At 44.8% G+C, this 22,459-nt stretch overlaps 1 protein-coding gene across 1 annotated transcript in view; it reads right to left on the bottom strand.

The window, feature by feature from the left end:
• LOC149434534 (uncharacterized) overlaps nucleotides 1-22,459 on the bottom strand; it is a 103,402-nt gene that overhangs the window by 63,627 nt on the left and 17,316 nt on the right. The window contains exons 5-12 of the mRNA XM_089663670.1: nucleotides 22,185-22,274; nucleotides 18,176-18,384; nucleotides 12,861-13,012; nucleotides 12,074-12,310; nucleotides 8,574-8,721; nucleotides 7,717-7,771; nucleotides 4,640-4,723; nucleotides 3,198-3,406 (exon numbers count right to left, since the gene is read on the bottom strand). Of these exons, the coding sequence (XP_089519796.1) occupies nucleotides 3,198-3,406; nucleotides 4,640-4,723; nucleotides 7,717-7,771; nucleotides 8,574-8,721; nucleotides 12,074-12,310; nucleotides 12,861-13,012; nucleotides 18,176-18,384; nucleotides 22,185-22,274 (1,184 nt within the window). The remainder of the gene's footprint in view (nucleotides 1-3,197; nucleotides 3,407-4,639; nucleotides 4,724-7,716; nucleotides 7,772-8,573; nucleotides 8,722-12,073; nucleotides 12,311-12,860; nucleotides 13,013-18,175; nucleotides 18,385-22,184; nucleotides 22,275-22,459) is intronic.

Below are 22,459 nucleotides of genomic sequence, written 5' to 3'. Positions count from 1 at the left end.
TATTAAAGGGTCGCAGCGTTAGGAAGGTTGAGAACGACTGATCTAGTCCATCCATCGCCTAAGGCCTCACATTCGCCTAGTTCGCCTAACACAGCCGGCTTGAAAGCGAAAGTGATGCGGCAGCTCTATTTCTCACTTTCACAGAGCTGGCAGCACGCTGCTTCCCTCTCTCCCCCCCTTATGCCAGCGCCGCCCTCCCGAGGTTCCCGGAAAATCCCGCTCTTACTGGAACCCGGGAACACATCCGCCAGCTAGGGGAGGGTTAGTGTGCTGTGTGACCGAAGCAAATTCAAGCTTCGATCTCAAATGCAAACAGTGGGACCGGAAGTGATGTCACTTCCCATTTTAGATACACCATTTCCTGGCCAGTAGAGCCAGGGGGCTCATTTAACCAAGCCGATCTGTGCTTGGTTAGATGGTGTGAAAGGCATTGGAGACATTGGGGGTCTCTTAGACCCCTAATGTCTCCATAAAGAGTACCTGTCGCCCGCCCCTTATGATAGCAATAGAGTGAAAATTAAAAAAAAAACAAAGTTTTAAAATTTAAAATTATAATAACATATATTACATTTTTTTTTAAATTGCCTGCACACCTGACCAAATGCAAGATTTTAGACCTTATCCTGCAGAAAGACTTCCTTCATGGTCCCCAGCTGTGAGATCTTATCCTGCTTAGAGACTTGCTTCATGGTCCCCGCCTGTGAGACCTTAAACTGCCGAGAGACTTGCTTCATGGTCCTCAGCTGTGAGGCCTTATCCTGATCAGACACTTGCTTCATGGTCCTCAGCTGTGAGGCCTTATCCTGATCAGACACTTGCTTCATGGTTCTCAGCTGTGAGACCTTAGACTGCTCGAAGACTTGCTTCATGGTTCCCAGCTGTGAGACCTCAGACTGCTGAGAGATTTGTTTCATGGTCCTCAGCTGTGGGGCCTTAGACTACTCTGAGACTTGCTTCATGGTCCTCAGCTGTGAGACCTTAGACTGCTCAGACACTTGCTTCATGGTTCTCAGCTGTGAGACCTTAGACTGCTCAGAGACTTTCTTCATGGTCCTCAGCTGTGAGGCCTTATCCTGCTGAGAGACTTGCTTCATGGTCCTCAGCTGTGAGACCTTATCCTGCTCAGAGACTTGCTTCATGGTCCTCAGCTATGAGACCTTAAACTGCAGAGAGACTTGCTTCATGGTCCTCAGCTGTGAGGCCTTATCCTGCTGAGAGACTTGCTTCATGGGCCCCAGCTGTGAGACCTTATCATACCGAGAGACGTGCTTCATGGTCCCCAGCTTTGAGACCTTAGCCAGCTGAGAGACTTGCTTCATAGTCCTCAGCTGTGAGACCTTATCCTGCTCAGAGACTTGCTTCATGGTCCTCAGCTGTGAGACCTTATCATACCGAGAGACGTGCTTCATGGTCCCCAGCTTTGAGACCTTAGCCAGCTGAGAGACTTGCTTCATAGTCCTCAGCTGGAAGACCTTATCCTGCTGAGAGACTTGCTTCATGGTCCTCAGCTGTGAGACCTTATCCTGCTCAGAGACTTGCTTCATTGTCCTCAGCTGTGAGACCTTATCCTGCTGAGAGACTTGCTTCATTGTCCTCAGCTGTGAGACCTTATCCTGCTCAGAGACTTGCTTCATGGTCCTCAGCTGTGAGACCTTATCCTGCTCAGAGACTTGCTTCATGGTTCTCAGCTGTGAGCCCTCAGACTGCTGAGGGCCTTTCTTCATGGTCCCCAGCTGTGAGACCTTATCATGCCAAGAGACTTGCTTCATGGTTCCTAATTGTGAGACCTTATCCACCTGAGAGACTTGCTTCATGATCCTCAGCTGTGAGGCCTTAGATTGCTCATAAACCTGCCTCACATTCCCCAGCTGTGAGGCATTAGACTATCCAACACCCACAAATGCTTTAGAAGAAGACTGTCCTCCAATTGCTAAGTACTATTCATTTTGGAGCATCCCATGCTATTTACTAATTAGGTGACTTCTGAAGGCAATTGGTTCCACTAGATTTTAGTTAGGGGGATCAGAGTAAAGGGAGCTGAATACAAATGCACGCCACACTTTTCAGATATTTATTTATAAAAAATTTTGAAAACCATTTCTCATTTTCCTTCCACTTCACAATTATGGGCCACTTTGTGTCGGTCTATTACATCAAATCCCAATAAAATGCATTGACGGTTCTGGTTGTCACATGACAACACGAGGAACATTTTGTGGGGGAGGAAAACTTTTCTAAGGCACTGTAATCAGAGGAAGTAAACCTATATCATTAATTACGGGGAATATTCATGGCGGCTATGTGACTGCGTCAGTCATTCGCACAGTGATTTTTGATTTTATAAATAGACTCTAATGTGTTACTTAAAAGGCAGCAAGACTGGGACCCAAGATACGATTACTATAATTTCATAACTCTCCACCAATTGTCTCATCAATCTGTAAAGACAGATCACGGCAGGAATAAAAAGTATGAGATCAGATAACATCCTCATCTCCACTTTTCAACATTTGGTTTGGATAAGAGAAGGGGTACACATGCAGAAACCCCAAAACTCATTTGGTCATACCTAGTATGCTGGTGGTATTGCTGGCACTAGATTCCATGGAGCTACATTGTATGATGGGGGAAGGGGACCTCAGCAGGAAAATTTCTCATTTTCCTCCCACTTCACAATTATGTGCCACTTTGTGTTGGTCTATCCCATCCAATCCCAATAAAATTCATTGACGGTTTTGGTTGTCACATGACAACATGGGGGACGTTTCAAGGGGTAGGAAGACTTTTTCAAGGCACTGTATCTATGACCACCCCGTTCACAGTTCAGACACGTGTACATGCTGTTCGCTGGTGTTGGAATGTAATCGCACAGCCAGCAATTACCTGCGGTTGGGGACAGATGTAGAAACGAGTAGTTGACGTCCAGGACTGATCATTTTCCTCTGACCGCAGGTGAATGCTGGTTTTGCGATCACATTTGAACAACATCGGAGATCTGTGGCTGCTGTCAGCCTGTTATTACTTGGCAAAGCCACGACTTTCCACATCCACGTGGGCTCCAGGACGTGGCTTTTTGCAACATACTTGCTGCACCAGGGCCGGTTTGGCCATAAAATAGACCTCCATATTGTCCAAATGTAATAACCTTTCAATACTATCTACATAATTAATATGCAAGCTGCATGGCTCAGACTTACCTCCGCAGTGGTGTTGCATTCATTCACTGTCAGCAGTTGGTGAAAAGTCATCTGGGGTGTGCCATTCACAATCTCTCTCGCAGCCAAACAATCGGGATTTCTCAGCCTTATACTCGATGTGTTGTAGCCATTTTTTTCCAGCCAACATTTTGATGCAAATATACTTAAAATGCCTCTACTGCAGTCAACGACCGGAGATGGATAATTGTCTGATGAGATAAAAAATTGCATCAATTAAGCAGTTACATAGTTAGTCTGGCTGAAAAAAGACAAAAATCCATCCAATTCAACCATTAAAAAAAAAAAACACAGCTAGGTCACCTCCCTGCCCCCAGCCTGTGATTGGACAAGGAAGGAGCATTAACAGACTGATGAGGTCATCTCTCTGATCTCTGCTCATACCAGCGTGTCCTTTTATCAGCCCATGTAAAGGCGGGACACCCAACTGGCCTCTAGTACTACCCCTTCACCTCACAGTTGAGTGCCACTGTACAGAGGATTACATAAGGCTAGTTTATTCTATTGCTTTTTAAATGCATTTAATTATTTTTAGTATTTTTTATATATATTTTCCAGGATTTCAGATTTGAGGTGATTCTAAAGGTTGAAATAGAAAAACAAATTCTTTCTTACCTGGCCCTCTGCAATGGTTTAGCACAGAGCAGCCCCCATCCTCTTTATTTTGGGTCCCCCCCATGGGCCTGGCTCCTTTCCCCTAGCCGAATGCCCCCACTAACAAGCTTCTTGCTATGGGGGCACTTGAGCAGACTCACTCCCTTAGAACATGGCTCAGCCCTGCCCCCACTCTCTCCTCACTGGCTCACAGGCTGTGAATGGCAGCAATGTGAGCAATGACCAATTGCTGTGTGAGCCAATGAGGAGGTAGTGGCCCCAGAGAGCCACTGTTCTCATGCTGGATCCAGATGGAGCTCAGGTAAGTATAAGGAGGGGGGAGCTACATGCAGAATGTTTTAAATGAATGCATAGAATGCATGAAGGTAAAAAATCTTCTGTCTTTATAACCACTTTAAGCTGGCAAAAGTGATAACAGAAACAGGTGAATGTGAATAAAAGTGGCAAATACAATAAATATAAACAACATTTGGTGGCCAGAGGTCAGCATTAAGCAGCCGTCACCTGGCTGAGAACATTTGGGTTCTAAAACCTTCTCTGATTGGCTGTTCTCCCCCCGGATGTATGCTGCAGCATGGGTTGTCTAGCATTGTCTTCCTCTACCTCGCTCTTCATTCACATAAACACATGCGATAATGGAATGGTTGTGGCCAGTTGTGTCCAGTCTGTAGAAAAGCCATCAATATACAGTAGGTCTATCCTTCTCCATAATAGAAGATGTCCCCCTGGGTTTCTCATAGTGTATGTACAGCACATGGATATGGTAGATAATAGACAATGTATAATCTCCGCATTGTAATATTCCATACCTGTATACTTATAGAAGGTTGCATTACATTGACAAGTATCCACGTTACAGAACTCAATACCGGTACAAGTGTCCACACCACAACCTGCAGATATCAGAGAGACAGAAAAATATTCAACTCTTCATGTATGAAGGCATTCAGATCGGAAAATGAGGCTTTGGTATTTTGGTCACTGAGAATGGGAACACTTGATTGGTATAAATGAAACTATAGCAAGGAGGATAAGAGGTTATCTTTGCCTTTAATGCCCCTCCACGCCACATTGTGTGCTCACCTTTGCTCAGCCACGGCAAGTTCTGACCCAGCACTGAGATGGAGCTTACACAAGGCTACAGACCTTCCTCTAGTCCCAAGTGACAGCACTCTGACCAGAGGGAGCATAAAGGGAGAGAGTCACATGGGCCTCCATACCCCATGGGGTTCTACGTTCCTCCCCGGTTCTTCTCCAGTCCCTGCTCACTCACTGCAAGTTCTAACCCAACAATGAGATGGAGCTTACACGAAGCTAAATACCCTCCTCTAGTCCCATGTGACAGCACTCTGGCCTGAGGGAGCATAAAGGGAGAGAGTCACATGGGCCTCCATACCCCATGGGGTTCTAAGTTCCTCCCCGGTTCTTCTCCAGTCCCTGCTCACTCACTGCAAGTTCTAACCCAACAATGAGATGGAGCTTACACAAAGCTAAATACCCTCCTCTAGTCCCATGTGACAGCACTCTGGCCAGAGGGAGCATCAAGGGAAAGAGTCACATGGGCCACCATACCCCATGGGGTTCTATTGTGCCCCGTAACTCATGCACCATTAGCAATCTCCAAGTCCCTTCCACCAGAATATATATATGATGCATAGGAGGAAAATCTGTGCCTTACCTTACTCTCAACTCCAAGTCCTAACCCACCACTGGGATGGAGCTTACACAAGGCTAAATACCCTCCTCTAGTCCCATGTGACAGCACTCTGGCCAGAGAGAGCATAAAGGGAGAGAGTCACATGGGCCTCCAAACCCCATAGGGTTCTACATTCTTCTCCGGTTCTTCTCCAGTCCTTGCTCACTCACTTCAAGTTTTAACCCACCAATAGGATGGAGCTTACACAAGGCTAAATACCCTCCTCTAGTCCCATGTGACAGCACTCTGGCCAGAGGGAGCATCAAGGGAGAGAGTCACATGGACCTCCATACCCCATGAGGTTCTACTTTCTTCCCCATTTTTTCTCCAGTCCACTCTGGCCAGAGGGAGCATCAAGGGAAAGAGTGACATTGGCCTCCAAACTACATGGGGTTCTACGTTCTTCTCTGGTTCTTCTCCAGTCCCTGCTCACTCATTGTACAAGCTCCAACCCAGTGTTGGGTTAGAACTTGCAAAGTTAAGGACCCTCCCGGAGTCCCATGTGACAGCAATCTGGCCTGAGGGTCCATCCTGGGATAAAGTCACATGGGCCTCCATACCCCATGGGGTTCTAGGTTCTTCTCCAGCTCTGGCAGAGGAGTGGTGGCAAAGAAATGAGTATAAGATAAGGGTGTGCTCCTTCCAGTGGCATAGCGTAGGTTGTCAGCACCTAAGGCAAAGCAGGTATTGTGCCCCGTAACTCATGTAACGTGAGCAATCCCCAAGTTCCTTCCACCAGAATATATATATGATGCATAGGAGGAAAGTCCGTGCCTTACCTTACACCCAACTCCTGTTCCGCTTCCAGCACAAATCTCTGCGACTCCTCCCAAAATTCCTCTCCCAGCACAATTCCTCTCCTCCAGCCCCCTTCTCCTTCTAGCACAAATCCTCTCCCCTTTAACAAATCCTCACTCCCAGCACAAATCCTCTTCCCTCTATCACCCCCCAGGACAAATCCTCCTTCCCAGCACAAATCCTCTCCCCTTCAACACCCCACAGGACAAATCCTCACTCCTAGCACAAATCATCTTCCCTCCATCACCCACCAGGACAAATCCTCCTTCCCAGCACAAATCCTCTCCCCTCCACCCCCACCCCCCTCCTCCTAGCACAAATCCCCCTCCCAGCACAAATTCTCACCCCTACACCCCCTCCCCCCTTTCTGGAACAAATTCCCCCAGCACAATTCCTCTCCCTTCCATCCTCCCTCCAGCACAAATCCCCCCCCCATTCTAGGACTAGCACAAATCCCCCCTCCCAGCTCAGTTTCTCTCCCCTCCAACCCCCCCCCCCTCCTTCTAGGACTAGCACAAATCTCCCCCCCCCAGCACAATTTCTCTCTCCTCCATCACCCCCCCCACCTTTTAGCATATATCCCCCGTCTCTGCACAAATGCTCTCCCCTCCACACCCCCACCCCTTGCAGCACAAATCCTCGCCCCTCCAATTCCCCCTTTTAGCACAAATCATCACCCCTTCAGCCACCCCTCCTCCTTCAAGGACAGATCATTTCCCCTCCCAAATTGCCCTCCAGTACAAATCATCTTACCAAACTCCCCCTTCATCACTCATCCAGCACAAATCCTTGTTAACTGCCTGCATCCGGACATGGCTCACCTGCACCTGGACATGAAAAGCTCATGGGTCACCTGAACAGAATGGGAAGGTCATGGGCCTCTTGGTCTCATGGTTTGCCATAGGTCTTCTGGCCAGGAACATGGTGACCATACAGCCAGATAAATGGTGACTGCATGGGGTATCCTGAATTACTCTAGTGTTATCACCCAAAGGTGATCATGGTCCGTGTCCTGATGCAGTCATGTGTAATGACAGGGATCTTCTTCTGACATCGTGATGCGTTGCGTATTTAGATTGCGTTGGACATTTTTCATTTCTGCATCACTAACATTTAATAAATAGGCATGCAAGCAGATGCAGTTAGCTAGTCTGACAGAAGGCGGCTCTGTTCTAGAATAGGTCTGGTTACAGAAAGTGGTGTCATCAGGCCCCATGTCGTATTGTATGAAATTCTATCATTCTTGAATGTGAAATATAAAAGTGTCCCACCAAAACCAAGCCCTGTGTAACAAATATGTATACAATACCAGAACTAAATGAATGCAATCAGTTAGGCCTACAGCGTCCCTTGCAAGCACTATTACAACATTGGGGATGTAAGAGGACTTACTTGTAAGTGAAGAGGCATTGGCTGGAACTGGAATTTCAATTTCAGAGCTGCAGTTCTGTAATCAAAGAAATGGTAAATTATAACACGACAAACCATGGGGCAATGTACGTATACATGGGGTGATGTCCACATAAAGGCCAACTCTAGCCACAATGTATAAGGTCCATTTCTTAAGTAAGTAAATGGGGTTTGTAATGTCAAAAGGGAATCTCCCTCACTGCTTAACCAAGACTTGTATATTATTCACAATCTTTGTTTTGAAAATAAACATCCATGGCAGATAATACCCAGAGCACTAAGGAATAGCTGAAGTGACACCACAGCAGTGGCTGCCTGCCTTGTGGCTTTGTTTGTCCAACGAGAACTTCCGACTGTGCTAATAAGGGAAGGCTCATGTACTCGTGTGTGTAATTTGCAGCTTGAGCTATGGAGCCTGTTAATAAAATGCTCTCTCTACAGGCTGCATATAGATATAGAAACACGTGAAAGAGAAATGTGTGCCCCAGCTGTCAGATGAAAAAAAAAAAAAAATACAAAATGCTAAAATATTTAAATACAAAATGTGACATCTTTGAGGTTAGTGCAGAGGACGCGAGTAGCACCAGATCACAACAAAATGTTAATAGGTCAAGTTTCCTTGACTGAAAAACAGACCGTTTTTAGAAATGATACTTTGTAGTCTAAACCAGCCTTTGTCAACCAGGGTGCCCAGGCACCCTGGGGTGCCTTGAGGTTCCTTCAGGGGTGCCTTGGCAAAATTTCTAATGTGTTTTGCACTGTGTTTTGGGTATAAATTGAATGAGGAGCGTGGGAGAACCCATCTGGTTTTAACTACTGACCTGTACTTTAAGTCTTACCGTTATGCAATCAGCTGAGCAGAATTCAACCTCAACGTAGAGTGAGACGTTCTCAGAGCCATACATTTGGAAGGCTTTCATTGTGAACTGACATTCATTGCTGACACCATTGCTGATCACACTTAATAGGGCAGGAGTCACTGGGCACCTGAACATAGAAACAGGTCAGCTATTAGATATGTACTCTGTATTCTATAGAGGATTCTAGAAAGCATAACTAGTATATAGTAAGATCATGTATAGCAGGCTAATCTATGTTTTTGAATGATCTCAGAAGTATTTGAAACTGATGGCATGGACACAAGCCTAAAGCCAATCCCAAACAATTGCCAAAAAAAATCTCTTGATCACCAAGTTGATTACAAGTCAATGGGAATGCAAAATTTGAGGAAGATCACAAGGAGGTCAACTGCAGGTCAAATGCACCTGTCCTCAAATTCTGAATGATCTCAGAAGCATTGTAAGCCAATGCCATTGACACAAAGCCCATCCACCCAGGTCCTTAGTCCCTTTAAGGAGTTGGAAGACTCAGGTAGTTGACCGGGCAGCAAGTGTAAGACTTCAGGTGGCCTCTAACCCCTGACTGGGCAGCAAGTGTAAGACTTCAGGTGGCCTCTAACCCCTGACTGGGCAGCAAGTGTAAGACTTCAGGTGGCTTCTAACCCCTTACCTGGCAGCAAGTGTAAGACTTCAGGTGGCCTCTAACCCCTGACTGGGCAGCAAGTGTAAGACTTCAGGTGACCTCTAACCCCTGACCGGGCAGCAAGTGTAAGACTTCAGGTGACCTCTAACCCCTGACCGGGCAGCAAGTGTAAGACTTCAGGTGGCCTCTAACCCCCGACCGGGCAGCAAGTGTAAGATTTTAGGTAGCCTCTAACCCCCGACCAGGCAGCAAGTGTAAAGCTTCTGGTGGCCTCTAACCCCCGACCTGACAGCAAGTGTAAGATTTCAGGTGGCCTCTAACCCCCGACCTGGCCGCAAGTGAAAGACTTCAGGTGGCCTCTAACCCCCGACCGGGCAGCAAGTGTAAGACTTCAGGTGGCCTCTAACCCCTGACCGGACAGCAAGTGTAGAACTTCAGGTGGCCTCTAACCCCCGACACTCAAGCTGAAGTGCCAGGCTGAGACAAAAAAAGGGTTTGGTAAAATAAAATTGGGGGGGACCTCGCACCATTTTTATTTCTTTTGCGTAAGGCCCTTCTTCAAAATCTTGGACCTGTATTATTGAATTACGGGTAAACCCCCCCCCCCCCCCCACACACACTGTTTTTTTTACACTATCCCTAGCTCCTTTGTTTACATGGCATGGGATACCTTTCTTCTATACTTTATTCTAGATGATAGTCTGATATTGATGTTAATGGGGGACCCCCACAAAAAAAGAAAAAGCATGGGAGGTTCAGCTGTGCCTGGTGGATTTCAAGGTGAAACATACAAGAATTAAAAGAAAAAAGTTCACTCAAAAATCCACACCAGACCCTTACTGTATCTAAGCATGCAGCCTAGAGGCCAGGAAAGGGGAGACAAGCATGCGCGCCCCCTGCCCCTTTTGATCCAAACCAGACCACATGCCCTCAAAATGGGGGGAGGGGGTTTACCTTGCCAGAGGAGGACCCCCTCATACAGCACCTTACTCCAAGCTTATGAGGACAAAGGACCTCTTTCCAACAACCCTGGCTCAGTGATAGTGGGGGTCTGCGGGCAGGGGGATATTGGGATCTGAAAGCCCCCTTTACCAATAAGAGGGCACCCAGATATTGTCTTCTCCCATGTGAATGAGGGTACTAGTGTGGCCATATTTAGGCAATGATGCCACCCCCTATAAAGGAAAGTCCTTTTCCTACCTGGCTGAGGATTCCGAGCCATGTAAGTGAATGGGTCTAAGTGACATCAATAGTTGCTAAGAACACAGCGAGAGCAAGAACCCACTGCTTCCTTAGCTACCATTGAGAACTGTCTATGATATAGACAGTGTGTTTTCAGGAATATAATATCCTTATTTTTGACCCTTAATAATATCCCGTATTCATTTTTTTCCACACCGAACACTCTAAACATTAGGCATCTGAACAATCATCCAAACAGCGAATGTTCAATCAGATGTATGTGAGATCTCATACATACACTATATTGCCAAAAGTATTGTCCCTGCCCTTGTGATTCAAGTGTTCCAATCCCCTCCATGGACACAGGTGTATACAATCAAGCCCCTAGGCATGCAGACTGCTTCTACAAACATTGGTGAAAGAATGGGTCGCTCTCAGGAGCTCAGTGACTCCACGCATGGTCCCGTGATAGGTGGCCACCTGGGCAGTAAGTCCATCCGTGACATTTCCTGGCTACTAAATATTCCACGCTCAACTGTTAGTGGGATTATAACAAAGTGGAAGCAACTGGGAACAACAGTAACTCAGTCACCAAGTGGTAGGCCACGTAAAATGACAGAGCGGGGTCAGCACATGCTGAAGCGCACAGTGCGCAGATGCGTTGGATGCCATGGTGTAAAGCACACCGCCACTGGACTCTAGAGCAGTGGAGATGTGTTCTCTGGAGTGACCAATCACGCTTCTCTGTCTGGCAATCCGATGGGCGTGTCTGGGTTTGGCGGTTGCCAGGAGAACGGTACTTGCCTAACTGCAGTGTGCCAAGAGTAAAGTTTGGTGGAGGGGGGATTATGGTGTGGGGTTGTGTTTCAAGGGTTGGGCTTGGCCCCCTAGTTCCAGTGAAGGGAACTCTTAAGGCGACATTTTGGACAATTTCATGCCCCCAACTTTGTGGGAAGAGTTTGGGGACGGCCCCTTCCTGTTCCAACATGACTGCTCACCAGTGCACAAAGCAAGGTCCATAAAGACATAGAGGAGCCAGTTTGGGGTGGAGGAACTTGACTGGCCTGCACAGAGTCCTGACCTCAACCCCATAGAATATCTTTGGGATGAATTAGAGAGGAGACTTCAAGCCAGGCCTCCACCCCCGACATCAGTGCCTGACCTGACGAATGTGCTTCAGGAAGGATAGTCCAACCTTCCCATAGACACCCTCCTAAACCTTGTGGACAGCCTTCCCAGAAGAGTTGAAGCTGTTATAGCTGCAAAGGGCGGGGCCAACTCAATATTGAACCCTATGGACAAGATTGGGGGGGCCATTAAAGCTCATGTGCATGGAAAGGGCGGGGCCAACTCAATACTGAACCCTACAGACTAAGACTGGGGGGCCATTAAAGGTCATGTGTGTGGAAAGGCTGGCGGACCAATTCTTTTGGTAATATAGTGTATTATAGTGACCCCTCCTAAACCTTGTGGACGGCCTTCCCAGAAGAGTTGAAGCTGTTACAGCTGCAAAGGGCGGGGCCAACTCAATATTGAACCCTATGGACTAAGACTGGGAGGCCATCAAAATTCATGTGCGTGGAAAGGCAGGCGGCCCAATATTTTTATATATACTGTATTTGCAATTCACACATTGTACTCGCAGTTTGTATTCTTCAGGATTCAATATGCTTACCCATCCACAAGCAGATCATAGGTTGGGGCCATTGACCCTCCAGGAGAGGCGAAGATTCTCAATACTTTGAGTTTGAATGTGTTGGCATCCAGGTTTGGTGACACCACTGAAATATTTATAGTTTCCTCTACATAGAGCTTCTCAGCCTCGGGGAACCATATGGAAAAGTCATCTTCATAAATTGTCATGTTCACTAGAAGGTTTCCAATTCTTTCAGGGACACTCACTGGTACGGTGCTAGAATGAGACATATTATATTCAGAACTCAATCAATAACTGCTGTGTAGATACACCGTCTCAGGATAACTGCTCAGTGATACAACTATGACTGGTCTACCTAACATACACATTGCTAAAATGTAAAGGAAGACTGGAAAGAATCATAGGGGTCTAGTTATGAAAAATTTTCTGGACAAATGTCACAATCAGAGGACTCTAGAGGGAATTAGCAAACAGATGTAGGCGATGGTCCCATTGTATCTATTGTTACAAAACTATTTGTACTCCATCTATTGCCCTCAATGCAGTATTTTTCTTCTGCCCATAATAAAAGGACATTCATCCTGGAGCAAAAACATGTCTTATAACATTCATATTTGTCCATTTTCCACTAAATGGATGTACATGCACATTCTCTGGACTAATGACAATGCAAGTTTTTTGTGTTTTTTTTTTACAAAAATACTCCTTAGTGTAAAATTGCTTGTTTCATACATTTTCAGACGTGTGAAAATCTATTTTAAGCAGGCCTATCTCTGTATCTCAAGTAGTAACAATGAATAAATACCCAGCTATTGGCCTCAGTGTGACCATATCATAGGTCCTATACAGCGGGAAGGTGCAGGAAACACGCTTGGCGTAATCTTCCCGTGTTTGAATTAGAACATTATTGGCAAAAATATACAATGTGTTCCAGTATGTGGCATGGGTCCCATTTATCTGTGGAGAGAGAAAAAAGATTAATAATTCAACTGAATGAGAATATTCATAACCCTGAGGGGAATTGAACAAAAGGGGTTTGTTGATTTATTTCAGGTACTTATACAACTCTTTACATATATATTGTACATTCACATCAGTCCCCGCCCATAACTCACATTCATACATACACATACTAGGGCCAATTTAGACAGGAGCCAATTTGCCTACCAGCATGTCTTTGAAGTGTAGGAGGAAACAGGAGTACCCAGAGGAAACCCACGCAGGCAGAGGGAGAACATGCAAACTCCAGGCAGGTGGTGCCGTGGTTGAGATTTGAACCGATGACCTTAATACTGCCAGGTGGAAGTGCTAACCATTTAGCCACTGGGCTGCCCATAACACAGTTCAATTACAAATTAGACAAATTTAATTTTCAAGTCATGATCCAAGCAAGCAGCAAATTACATAGTTGACATGCATATATACTGCAGGGCTTGACAAATCCCAGGTGCCAGGTCGCCATGGCAACTAGAAATTGCGTCTTGGAGCCTGGGTTCCACACTGCCTGAATGCAAAATCGCATCCCATTGACTTCAATGCGAAAACACCTCCCATTGACTTCAGTGCAAAAAGTCTTTTATTTAACTTCAATGCAAAAATCGCGTCCCATTGACTTCAATGCAAAAACGCCTCCAATTGACTTCAGTGCAAAAAGGCCTCTATTTGACTTCAGTGCAAAAATGCCTCCCATTGACTTCAATGCAAACACTCCTGTCAATAGCACTCCTATGTGAACACCTATCTCCGCAAGTCACTCTACTCTATCACTTGCGAGTCTGGAAAAAAACGCTATAAAGTCACACAGGACCCTTTTTGTAATGGCACTCAATACGTGTGGATCGCATCTGTGTGAACCACCTCAATCGGTACTTGTGATGGGAGTCATTTTGGGTGGGGGGCCCATGGAACACAGCTCACTTTGGACAGGTGGGGAGACCCCTGTCTCAGCTCCCCATATCCCTCTTATGTGTAAGTCACCCTGTGCCTGTTAGAGGTTCAGGGTGATCTGTCCTAATATTGGGGTGGGGGTTGTTGATTGTTTAATGCCATATGGTTGCATCCCATTGGTCTATTGCGTGTCTGGCTTGGTAGCAAACTATTATGGGATGTATGTGTTTGTGTATTGGCTTGGTGGGGGGTGTTTCCAGCAGCCCTCCCTCCTGATGGGACTGTCTGCTGGTGTGTCTCTTGGTACTAAATGTAGATTGCCCCGCCCTGTGTCATTATGCGGGGGGGGGGGTTGTTCCCTTGAATATCTTGTATCTGTGTTAAAATAAAGTAGTTTATTTCCTGGTTTACTTCAAGACTGGTGTTGTCTGTGGTGTTCGGACGGGGAAGCTGTATTCTAACGGAAGTACCCAAGTGCAATCTGGGGTCGGTTCCATTACAGAACTCATACTATCTAGCCTGCCATGCAATTCTGTGAGTTTGAAAACTGTTCCAGAATCGCATATGTGTGAACCACAGCGGCTCCATTCACACCTGGGCATTTTAGGATTGGCGGCAGAATGGCTGTGATCGCAAAACGACTGTCGTGCAAATCGCATCGCGTGAAGCTTGTCGCCCAAAAGTTGCCTTGCCCAAGCGCTGACAACCCACGCTATGCTAAAAAAAACTAGCATCTAACTTTTTTAGCTAACTCCTAGATTCAAAGCAAAATTTGTCAAGCCCTGATATACAGTATATATATAGTATATGTGTGTGTGTGTGTGTGTGTGTGTATATATATATATATATATATATATACACACACATATATATATATATATATATACATACATACACACAATTATTATTTATTTATTTTCATTTTTTTATTTTATTTTATTTTTTACTGTTTTATCTGCCAATGGATTTCTAATTCTATCCATCCAGTCTTGTAATTTACAAACATTTTCTACACTGTCCAGCCATACAGGTAACACACACAGTTCATTTCTCTTATTGGTTCATCAGTTCAGTTTCCAAAGTCTTCTATCCGCCTCCCCCCCCCCCCCCACTCATTGGACAGTGAATCAGCATCATCCCCTCCAACCAATGAGAAGACAGATGACCCAGGAAGTAGAAATTCTAAACCTGGAAGTAGCAAAGCTGTGCAAAGCACCAGAATGGCTGGACAAGGTTACATTCAAATCATTGGGCAGGTATATCGGTAACCTTCTATGTATTTTGCTTCTTGCCTGAGCTCTGCTTTGAAAGAAAATTTAATTTTTGTTAAATGTTGTCATAACTTATAACTGCTAGACAGACCATTTTTCTATATGTTCTTATTAGACATTATCAAATATGACCTAGCTTTTGCAATCTGAATCAAGCCTCGAACCCTAAAGCTGCCAAGGAATAATTACTATTCAGTAATATTCTTTTTTCTTGAAGCCAAGCCAACAGTATACAAAAGGGATTTCTCTCAACTCCATAACCTGCTTCTAGAATTGGCTCACTGCCTCTCCCAAATGTCCGCACAGAGCTTGAGGTAAAATTAAATGCAGCCTGCGATCAGCTGTGACCAGAAAGAGCCACCACTTAGGATATGTCCTACCACCAAATCCATCCCCAGCATCAGGAAATCTGGTAGAGGCCAAAGAATCCTGTAACCTAGACCTATGAGATCCTTCTGCTACCTGCTGGCATCAGAGGATCCACCGAACCCATGAAACTTTGCTTCTAGAATAACTATAAAATACACGTCCAGCCAAAACTTTCTAGTTCTAAATGAGGAGGTTATGAGAACCACTGTCAAATGTTACTTATCATCCCTTGCTTGCCCCAGTGACAATGGTTTCACCAGACAGGAATACGTAATTTAATCAAATCAGCCAGTAGCTGGCCACCTCCATAGTAGGGGCGTCAACTATGATGGTGACATAGTCATTACAGTAAAGCCGTTCAATTTTCTTGGCGTTACAGAGTTGAGGAAATCACCACCAGAGCTCTTCAGGGAGCTGCTTGAGGACCAGAAACCAATGATTGCGTGCTAAATCAATACTTCCATTTCTGACATTCATTATAGAGTTACGTGAAATCCTACCCTTATCTCTCAATTCTATTGGGAATTGGGAAGGAGGAAGTCACCACACCACCAAGGCAAAGGAAGGGAAATATTATGGAGCAGGCTCTCAAGCAGTGTTCTGTGGAACCCTAATGTTCCTACAGAGGTTACTAGGGGTTTCTCGAGCTGTGACTAACTGACCTCCGATCTGATGATGCCGGCATAGTTCCAGGTCCAACACCAAATCCAACCCATCATCATTGGTTAGGACAAGACCCAGCAACTCTGATGGGGACATCTCATGTAAGAGGGAACTCTGATGAGGACCCTGATGTATGGGGGCACTCTGATAGGGGCACCTGATGTAAGGGGGCACTCTGATGGGGCAGCTGAAACCCAGCCTGATGTAAGAGGGAACTCTGATGGATGCACCTTGACTTTTACTGAACCCCCAGATCATATTTGCTAGATCCGGCCCTGGCTGGCGCTATATACAATCACTGGCCTCTTTATTAGGTCCAACTGTTCAATTGCTCGGTAACACAAATTCAGTTCAAACCAAGTATCAGAATGGGGAAGAAAGAGGATTTAAGTGACTTTGAACATGGCATGGTTGTTGGTGCCAGACAGGCTGGTCTGAGTATTTCAAAAACTGTTGATCTACTGGGATTTTCACGCGCAACCATCTCTAGGGTTTACAGAGAATGGTCTGAAAAAGAGAAAATATCCAGTGAGTGGCAGTTGTGTGGAGGGAAATAACTTGTTGAGGTCAGAAGTCAGAGGAGAATGGGCAGACTGGTTCCAGATGATAGAAAGGAAACAATAACTCAAATAACCGCTCGTTACAACCAAGGTATGCAGAATAACATCTCTGAATGCACAACTCATTGAACCTTGAAGCAGATGGGCTACAGCAGCAGAAGACCACACCAGGTGCCACTCCTGTCAGCTAAGAACAGGAAACGGAGGCTACAATTCGCACAGGCTCACCAAAATTGAACAAGAGAAGATTGGAAAAACATTGCCTGGTCTGATGAGTCTGGGTTTCAGCTGCGACATTCAGATGGTAGGGTCAGAATTTGGTGTAAACAACTTGACAGCATGGATCCATCCTGCCTTGTATCAATGGTTCAGGCTGGTGGTGGTGGTGTCATGGTGTGGTGGATCCATCCTGCCTTGTATCAATGGTTCAGGCTGGTGGTGGTGGTGTCATGGTGTGGTGGATCCATCCTGCCTTGTATCAATGGTTCAGGCTGGTGGTGGTGTCATGGTGTGGTGGATCCATCTTGCCTTGTATCAACGGTTCAGGCTGGTGGTGGTGGTGTCATGGTGTGGTGGATCCATCCTGCCTTGTATTAATGGTTCAGGCTGGTGGTGGTGGTGTCATGGTGTGGTGGATCCATCCTGCCTTGTATCAACAGTTCATGGATGTGCAGCTGCCAAACTGCAGCAACTGCGTGATGCCATCATGTCAATATGGAGCAAAATCTCTGAAGAATATTTCCACCACCTTGTTAAATCTTTGCCACGAAGAATGAAGGCAGTTCTAAACGCAAAAAGGGGTCCAACCTGGTACTAGCAAGGAGGACCTAATAAAGTGGCTCATGAATGTATACTTGTAATAAATAATTAGGAGCCTCTATCCATTAGCATCAAGACTGTTGATGAGTGCTGCGATTTTGTATGTGATGACAGCAGATCCAGGGATGTCACCCAAGTATCACTCCATAGCAGCCTTTTAAACCCTTGAAATAACTTTCAGATCCCAGGGATTTGCAGCTTAGTCCATCAGGGGCCATTGAAAAAATATCCCTACGGTGTTGGTCAGAATGCTGCCCTTGCATTCATGCTACTGGCACTGCCAAGTGGTGTTGGACCTGGAGCTAAGCAGACACCGGGAGATAGGAGGTTGGTTATCCACAGCTCAAGGAACCCCAAACCACATATGGAAGAACCCTAGGCTTCCACAGAACCCTGATTAAAAATGGCTGCTCTATAGTGCCCCCCTTCCCTCCTCCACCGGTAGCTACTTGAAAAAAATATGGAAAAAGAGCATTGCAATTAAGAACATTTGACGTTTCTGTGTTTTACTTGCAGTTGATGACAGGTTCTCTTTAATGTCCCAGACTTACTTCTACAATGGTGTTGCAGTCACTAGCCATCAGCGATCGGTGAAAAGCCATCTGGGCCGTGTCATTCACAATCTCTCTTGTAGCCGAACAATCGGGATTCTCCAGCCTTATACTCGATGTGTTGTAATTATTTCTTTCCAGCCAACATTTTGATACAAATATATTTAGAATTCCTCTACTGCACTGAATCGTTGGAGCGGGACCATTCCCTAACAAAACCAAACATGTAAATGTATTCAATATTTTTGGATAATAACAGTGTTGACAACAAGGATAATAAGTAGAGATGAGCGAATTATTCAAAAATTCGATTCGGCTGATTCGCCGAATTTGCGGCAGAAATTCGATTCGATGCGAATTTATTCGCTGCGAATTTAACTTATTAAAAGGGTTTCTAGGCTTCAGAGAGCCTTTATATTAGTGCAGAACACTGTACCTTTAATTTAAATGCCCTTGGAGTCTGCTGGGGAAGAGAAATAATACTGTCAGTCAGTATGACATGCAGATGAGTGCCGTCTATCTTAGAATCACCGCACACTTCACTCATTTGGGCAGTCACGGGGGAAGAAGAAGAAGAAGAAGAAGAAGAAGAATGAAAAGAAGAAGAAGAATGAAAAGAAGAAGAATGAGAAGAAGAATGAAAAGAAGAAGAAGAAGAATGAAAAGAAGAAGAATGAAAAGAAGTAGAATGAGAAGAAGAATGAAAAGAAGAAGAAGAAGAATGAAAAGAAGAAGAATGAAAAGAAGAAGAAGAATGAAAAGAAGAAGAAGAAGAATGAAAAGAAGAAGAATGAAAAGAAGAAGAAGAATGAAAAGAAGAATGAAAAGAAGAAGAAGAAGAATGAAAAGAAGAAGAATGAAAAGAAGAAGAATGAAAAGAAGAATAAGAAGAAGAATGAAAAGAAGAAGAAGAAGAATGAAAAGAAGAATGAAAAGAAGAAGAATGAAAAGAAGAAAAATGAAAAGAAGAAGAAGAATGAAAAGAAGAAGAAGAAGAATGAAAAGAAGAAGAATGAAAAGAAGAATGAAAAGAAGAAGAAGAAGAATGAAAAGAAGAAGAAGAATGAAAAGAAGAAGAAGAAGAATGAAAAGAAGAAGAGAAGAATGAAAAGAAGAATGAAAAGAAGAAGAAAAAGAAGAATGAAAAGAAGAAGAAGGAAAAGAAGAAGAAGAAGAAGAAGAAGAAGAAGAAGAAGAATGAAAAGAAGAAGAAGAAGAATGAAAAGAAGAATGAAAAGAAGAAGAAGAATGAAAAGAAGAAGAATGAAAAGAAGAAGAAGAATGAAAAGAAGAATGAAAAGAAGAAGAAGAATGATAAGAAGAAGAATGAAAAGAAGAAGAAGAATGAAAAGAAGAAGAAGAAGAATGAAAAGAAGAATGAAAAGAAGAAGAAGAATGAAAAGAAGAAGAAGAAGAATGAAAAGAAGAAGAAGAATGAAAAGAAGAAGAAGAAGAATGAAAAGAAGAATGAAAAGAAGAAGAAGAATGAAAAGAAGAAGAAGAAGAATGAAAAGAAGAAGAAGAAGAAGTAGGATGAGGATGAAGAAGAAGAAGTAGAAGAAGAAGAAGAAGTAGGATGAGGATGAAGAAGAAGTAGGATGAGGATGAAGAAGAAGAAGAAGTAGGATGAGGATGAAGAAGAAGAAGAAGAAGAAGTAGGATGAGGATGAAGAAGAAGAAGAAGAATGAGGATGAAGAAGAAGAAGAAGAAGAAGTAGGATGAGGATGAAGAAGAAGGATGAGGATGAAGAAGAAGTAGGATGAGGATGAAGAAGAAGAAGAAGAAGAAGAAGAAGTAGGATGAGGATTAAGAAGAATTCCATTCCAGCAAAAAGTGTATCTGCAGAGAGCTCCGCTATTTCTGACAGTTCTCTGACAGTTCCTTCACATTTACAGCGGTTGAAACATTGTATCTATTTGTTTCCGAATAAAAACATCTGTATCCTAAATGGAAACAAATACATACAATGTTTCAACCGCTGTAAATGTGAAGGAACTGTCAGAGAACTGTCAGAAATAGCGGAGCTCTCTGCAGGGACACTTTTTGCCGGCTGTAGAAGGGATGAAAATCGGCCGATCGGGAAAAATTCGATTCGCGCATCCGAAGTTTGCTAATATTCGGATTCGATGCGAATCGAATTTTTCCTAAAATTCGAAACGAATTCCACTTCGCCAGGTTCGATTCGCTCATCTCTAATAATAAGTAATATTGTCATTATTATTATTATTATTCGTCATCTAAAAGCTCTGAAATTTCAATTTTAATTTTTTTCCTAACAGAATACCAAAGTAACTGGTTTTTTTATGCTTTTCGGTTATGAATGAACACGGTGAGTGATCTATACCAATCACTGATTGTCTTCATTCAGGAAAGGAAGGGGCTGGTAAATGTGACATATTTACTAGACGCTTCCCCCTATTCCCCATCCTGAAGGATCATATTGAGTGCTTGCAGCTGGGAAGGAGAGGAGGGAAGCTGGTAACACTGCGGGGGGTGGGGGCACACAAGGGGGCAGGAGGGGGAAATGTATGGTGCACAGGGAGGGTGATGGATGCACTGGGAGGGCAATTACTGGAACTGATCCCCTGTATGGCTCTCTCTGCAGCAGCTGAAAGCCAGCAGGAGGGAGAGGAGATGCCAGCTTTCAGCTGCTGCAGAGAGAGTCATACAGGGGATCGGTTCCAGTAATTGCCCCCAACCCCCCCCCCTGCCATGCCGAACACCCTCCCTGCCGACATCTGTTTTACCCAGCTGCCTGGGCCCCCCTACTGGCTTGGACCTCGTACAGGAGGACTGGTGGTGCCCCCTTATCCACGGCCCTGGTCATGAGAGCTGTCATTGCTGGCCTTCCTTTCAAGCTGAAGTCTGAGAAGATTATAAAACACACAAATTAATACTACTTGTAAATGTCAGCGCTCTAAGCGCCTGAAATCAACCTGATATTAGGCTCTTGGACTCCCCTGTACAGCAGAGCTCAGACTGGGACAGGGAGAAGCACTAGAAGAAGCCAGTGCTGCAGTGCAGGGAGCATGTTGACAGGAGGAGAGAGCAGAGTGATAGAGCTCATCCATCTGCTGCTTCTCCTTTCACTGTCCAGTCGCAGGGTGGGGAAGGGATAAGACCTCTGAATGTTACTTAACAGCAGAAGAGAGGTATCACATCTTCTGTCCTGGCATACAGGGCTGTGTAAATCTTAGGACAAGATGGAGAGAAATACAAATCACCTGGAAGGAAAAACAGCTTCTACAGTATATGTGTATTTTATCCATGTATTTAGCTCCTGACTGGAGGGTAGCTATAAAAATGCTAGTTGCCTGGCTGTGCTAATCACGTTGCAATAGTATTTAAGGCAGTCCTACCAGTGATCACTGGTACATTATATTGTCAAACGTATCGGGCCCGCCCTCCAAATCATGTGATTCAGGTGTTCCAATCCCCTCCATATCATGTGATTCAGATGTTCCAATCCCCCCCATGGACACAGGTGTATACAATCAAGCCCCTAGGCATGCAGACTGCTTCTACAAACATTGGTGAAAGAATGGGTCGCTCTCAGGAGCTCAGTGACTCCAAGCGTGGTCCCGTGATAGGTGGCCACCTGGGCAATAAGTCCATCCGTGACATTTCCTGGCTACTAAATATTCCACGCTCAACTGTTAGTGGGATTATAACAAAGTGGAAGCAACTGGGGACAACAGCCACTCAGCCACCAAGTGGTAGGCCACGTCACATGACATGGCGGGGTCAGCGCATGCTGAAGCGCACAGTGCGCAGAAGTCACCAACTGTCTGCAGAGTCAATAGCTAAAGACCTCCAAACTTGGTGTGGCCTTCAGATGAGCCCAACAACAGTGCGTAGAGAGCTTCATGGAATGGGTTTCCATGGCCGAGCAGCTGCATCCAAGCCTTCCATCACCAAGTGCAATGCAAAGCGTCGGATGCCGTGGTGTAAAGCACGCAATGTGTCATTCAGCCCCCTTTATGGCCATTGGATTATAGCATACTATACCTGCATAGGGGTAGATGGTGGAATTACACTGACAGGCGGTGCCGCTGCTATCGCAGTACTCATCACTGGCGCAGGTTTCATTTTCACAAGCTGGAAATACAGAAAAGGGTATTGTATATAATGGATCATCTGAGGTATATTACAAGATTTAAACATTGATTGGTATTCTGGTGTTGCCAGCAATGGAAAACCAAGAACAAATGTTTAGTAACTCATTAGTGAATGACATACAGTATATACAGTACCATTATTATATACAGTACATTAGAGTTATG

Source organism: Staurois parvus, unplaced genomic scaffold (assembly GCF_062004578.1).
Source record: "Staurois parvus isolate SC_StPar_1 unplaced genomic scaffold, SC_StPar_1.0 ptg001743l, whole genome shotgun sequence".
NCBI classification, from domain to species: domain Eukaryota; kingdom Metazoa; phylum Chordata; class Amphibia; order Anura; family Ranidae; genus Staurois; species Staurois parvus.
Note: the sequence above shows the minus strand (reverse complement) of the source record. Positions and strands in the feature narration are given on the sequence as shown.